This window comes from Cynara cardunculus (assembly GCF_001531365.2).
Source record: "Cynara cardunculus var. scolymus isolate 2C chromosome LG 7, CcrdV1, whole genome shotgun sequence".
NCBI classification, from domain to species: Eukaryota; Viridiplantae; Streptophyta; class Magnoliopsida; order Asterales; family Asteraceae; genus Cynara; species Cynara cardunculus.
Window position 1 is genome coordinate 12,513,964 of NC_037534.1, and position 5,023 is coordinate 12,518,986.

Below are 5,023 nucleotides of genomic sequence, written 5' to 3' on the forward strand. Positions count from 1 at the left end.
TGAATTTACAGAGCAAGACATTGCAGTATGCCGACTCAGAATTAAGGGAATGGCATGTCCGAGTTGCTCTGAGTCAGTTGAGCGTGCTCTTTCGATGGTTGAAGGAGTGAAAAAGGCTGTGGTTGGTTTAGCTCTTGAAGAAGCAAAGATAAACTATGATCCTAATGTTATCAACACTAATCGCATCATTGAAGCTGTCGAAGATGCTGGCTTTGGGGCGGATCTTATAGGCTCTAGGAATGATGGAACAAAGTGTATATAAAAATTGAAGGTATCACTTCTCCGGAAGATATGACTGCAGTCAAGTCCTATCTGGAATCACTAGCTGGTGTCAATCATGTTGAGATTGACATGGAAGAATATGAGGTGGCTGTTAGCTATGATCCAGATATGGCAGGTCCCAGGTCACTTATATTCTTCATCCAATAAGTTGGTGCTGCTTCTACTCATTATCAGGCAAGCTTATACATTCCAGAAAGACGACATAAAACAGGGAAAGATCATGATATCAAAACGTATAGAAATCAGTTTCTTTGGAGCTGCCTATTTTCACGTCCACTTTTGTTGTTCGGTATGGTATTTCCAATGATTAATCCATACTGGAATTCGTTAAGTTATAAACTTTATAACATGCTTACTGTTGGAATGGTTGTGAGATGGATCCTCTGCACACCGGTGCAGTTCAATATTGGTATAAGGTAAGGTCAATGTCATGTCCTGATAAGACATCATATCTTTGTCCGTTTGTGGTAATATGCATATGTTATTATAGTATCTCATATGTACTTTGTTTATTTGAATTCAGGGTTTATGTTGGATCATATCATACACTGAGGCGAAAATCTGCTTATATGGATGTCCTGGTTGCAATTGGCACTAATACTGCTTACTTTTATTCTGTATGCACAGTAATAAAAGCATCGTTTTCCGATGGATTTGAGGAGCAAGTTTTCTTTTGAAACTAGTACACTGTTGATTTCATTTATACTTCTAGGTATATATTTTGATTCTATATCTAAAGGAAAGACATCCGATGCTTTATCGAATTTGACAGATCTAACTCCCGACACAGCTTGTTTGTTGACAATGGGTGATGATAAAAATGTTATTTCAGAGACCGAAATTAGCACTCAATTAATACAAAGAAACAACAATCTAAGGATATTTTCTGGCTCAAAATTTCCTGTTGATGGTATTGTCATTGATGGGCATGGATATGTGAATGAAAGTATGATCACAGGAGAAGTAGTTCCAGTTGCTAAAAATCCTGGTGATAAGGTATGTTTGTTCCCCCCCACCCCTCTTTTTAAATTTTCCATTCCACATCTAATTGATTAGTATGTTCTTCTGAATCACAAACAGGTTATTGGTGGGACTGTGAACGATAATGGATGCTTGTTGATCAAGGCCACTCATATTGGGTCAGAGACTGCACTTTCACAAATAGTTCAAATATTTGAGGCTGCTCAACTAGCAAGAGCTCCTGTACAGAAACTTGCCGATCGGATATCAAGGTTTTTTGTACCTGTGGTGAGTTGTTTGCCTTTGCATTACATTCATGCTACCAGCCATGGTCATAAAGTGGATTTTGGTTGTTTTATTTAGTGTATGTTGAGTTCAGTACCAATTTTTGTCATTCTACCTTTGCCCGGCCTATCCTTTTAACAGAATTTATGCAAGACGTGTGCAATCTCTGAACTCCATTCATCTGTGATTGTTTTGACCGGAAAGTCATCACTTGCAACACTKAATTATGGTATTCATGAGTTGCTTGAACTTTTTCTTTATATACTTCGTGTTTGTCCTTGGCCTAGAAACAATTAGTAGCCTATAACCACTTGAAGCATCGAAAAGTTAACATATGAAATGGAAAGGCTACTGACATGAATTATGTGCAAAATGGTAATCACATTTCTTTTATTTTATGAGAATTTGGTACTGGATTTTGTGTATGTGTTTTGGGTGGGGTTGGGCATGCTTAAGTCTAGATAGAAGGTTAAAACTTGATTTTGTATAACATGTTTGTATTGTATATGAAGATTCAAACGTAGTATGATCTTAGTATGATGCCTACACAAGGGTATCATACTTTGATATATTGTAAAAGGACCATAACATCTATGTAACATAGTTATAACAATGAAGTCACTAACAAATAGTAGGAACTGCTATATGAAGCAAATAATAGAATTCAAACTTAAAAGATAAGAACCTTCAAAACCTTTAAGTTCATAATAAGCTAATATTTATGTCAAGTAGTTGCTTATCGTATAAAAAAAATGTGTCGATCCCCTCAAATTAAAAACAGTATTTGAGGTTGACGTCAACAAATTATAACGAAACCAAAACAATCCTAAATACTTGAATTGTAACTAACCTATCAATTCTAGGCAGTTACGTGAGTCATGACCACTACGTTGCCCACAGGTTGCACATTTTTGTTTTGCTTTTTTGCTATTATTTTGCATTTTCTCAGCTACACTTACCAGTCTCTTACCAGTGCCACATCCCTTGTTTCTAATTCCAGATGGTGGTAGAATATCCACCTCATCAGGTATGGAAACACCTAGGTGATCTCTAATTGCATCCAACCTCTGTTGAGATGGGTCTTCATATGGGACTTCCTTCTCTATATCAGCCATGAATCTGTCGAGATACCGCTCCAATCTAGACAATATAGTCTTATCATTCCGGGCGATGCTTATGATGTCGTCGACCTTGGAATATACATCAAATATACACTTATCTTTTTCTGCGTCAACCTCACCGTAACGAACCCTTGCCGATTGTATCTGCACTGGGACTAATTGTCGTCTCCATCGCAGTAACACATATCTATCCGGTATGAATTCGACTTCATCATTTATCAGTACCTTGAACGCGTGACGACAAAGATAGCCGTTGCGCGTGAATAGGTTGCACTCGCACTCGACGGTGTCCGTTGAGTAATTACGGTTCACCTAGATTGAAAAAGGGTTGCAAACAACCACAGTCAAAGATAAAGTTAATAAACCTAAAAAACATTGTTGTGGTGATTAGGGATATGATACCAGATAGGAAATGTTGTCAGAGGATTTCTTGGTCTTGTGGCTTATCACGAATGACTTCAAGTGATCCCGGCATTCAACTGACTCTATAGCATAGAACCAGACAGCCTTCTTTATTTCCTTTTGCACGTCAAAAGACACATTCCGACTGTATATGCTTGATGCATTACTTTCTAAACGCAGCGGGGTTACAAATTTAGGGTTAGTGGTTCTCGTTACTATTTCGTGAACAGATTGTCGGTATCTTTGTTTCTCAATAGCTACGTCGTAATTGTTAAGGAATTGAACCAAATCAAACCAGTACGATTCGTATATATTAATATATGAATTCGAACTCTCGGATCTTGAGGTTGTTTTCATTAACCTAGACATTGGCGTGTCCTTGTAAAAGGCTGGAATCCATGAGTGCCGAATGGCATACATCTCTGTGAACCAAGGATCTCCCCCCATATTGTATTCATCGATCATCTCATGCCAACGACTCTCGAACTCCGATGGTCCAATATGTATGTTCCATACGAGCTTGTATATGTCGACCACTAATGAAAAACTAAAAAATTGATATTCGTTTAAAAACGCATATCATTACGTACATACTACGTACCTTTGAAGGCACCTTCTTCATAATGTGCCACATACAGAGTCTGTGCTTGGMTTCCGTAAACACCATCGGTATAGCTTGCTTCATTGCAGAACATTGGTCGGTAATGACGAACACTGGTTGCTTCTCATGACATTTTAGGAAAGCGTTGAGAACCCATGTAAAGTTATCGATTGTCTCGCCACTGATAAGAGCAGATCCGACCACAACGGAAGCCTTGTGGTTGTCAACGGCCAAAAAAGGCACGAAAATCATGGCATGCCTGAAACACATATAAGCAAATTAGTTGTGTCTATTTCTTCCCACAACATGTGTCCATAAAAATTATGGACACATAATAATATGTAAAGACTTCCAATCAATCAGGAGTATTACTTGTTTGTGCGGAACGTTCCGTCGAACGATATGACATCCCCGAATTCTTTGTAGTTAATCCTAGCAACTTCATCTGCCCAGAAAATTGCGATCAACTCCCGTTCATTACACTTGTATTCGAAGAAATAACCTGGGACAATTTCACGTCTATTTGATAGTTTATTGATCAACATCTTTGCATCCTTGTTCCCAACACAAGCAACAGCATCCCTCTTAAAATTCTTGAAATCAATTTCTGAAACTCGAATGTGCTCAAATCCTCCGTTCAATGCCATTTGAATACGATGTGCCCTTCTCACTCCAACTTTGTAGCTCGAGCTGTTGAGCACATTTTTGAAATTTGTGTACTTCATTTGTCTATTCTTCCTAGAGAAACGACGATCGTTGATGTTGAACAACTCATGGTTATGTGCCTCAACAAACTCGTATATCTCGTAACAAGACCCATCCTTCGTCAAGTGGATTTTTAAACATGCATTACATCCACAACGTTTAAGGTTCGTATTGCGATATCTCCTCTCACTGCTCTGAATTTCCATAGAATCAAATTGTCTTTTGTTTGTGTTTCCCTCCCTACTACACACAAACCATCTATTTTGAATGTCTCCGTGCTTGTTTTTTTTTTTGCATGTAATCGAACATCAAACCCGGCCTTGTCCGCGTAAGCTCTATACAACTTTTCAGCATCATTTTTAGATGCATAGCGTGCACTCATCATTGGCTTGAGCTCGTCATCCACAATCGGGAGAAAATACTTGCTTCCTTCTGAACTCTCGCTTATGTCATAGCCAGCTGCGGGTTGTAAAGGGGTGATATCATCAAGACCTGATGATTAACATGAAGTTAGTACTCAGAAATGAAACTCATATTAACAAAACTAGATAATTTCAAAAATCGACATGTACGTATTAACTGTAATTGAAAACTTAGGGATGAATGTGTATTGTTTATCCGGAACACGAAACTGTAATGTTGGTTTGTTCACAGTAGACTGTTCATA

The 5,023-nt window shown here is 38.2% G+C and overlaps 1 protein-coding gene and 1 pseudogene across 1 annotated transcript in view; one reads left to right on the plus strand and one right to left on the minus strand.

The window, feature by feature from the left end:
- The first annotated feature begins 7 nt into the window (after window positions 1–7).
- On the plus strand, window positions 8–1,605 carry LOC112515193 (annotated as a pseudogene).
- Window positions 1,606–2,372: 767 nt separating this feature from the next.
- Window positions 2,373–5,023, minus strand: part of LOC112515194 (protein FAR1-RELATED SEQUENCE 5-like) — a 5,121-nt gene continuing 2,470 nt past the window's right edge. Inside the window, exons 2-6 of the mRNA XM_025121865.1 lie at window positions 4,664–4,848; window positions 4,024–4,550; window positions 3,687–3,910; window positions 3,051–3,586; window positions 2,373–2,960 (exon numbers count right to left, since the gene is read on the minus strand). Of these exons, the coding sequence (XP_024977633.1) occupies window positions 2,373–2,960; window positions 3,051–3,586; window positions 3,687–3,910; window positions 4,024–4,550; window positions 4,664–4,848 (2,060 nt within the window). The remainder of the gene's footprint in view (window positions 2,961–3,050; window positions 3,587–3,686; window positions 3,911–4,023; window positions 4,551–4,663; window positions 4,849–5,023) is intronic.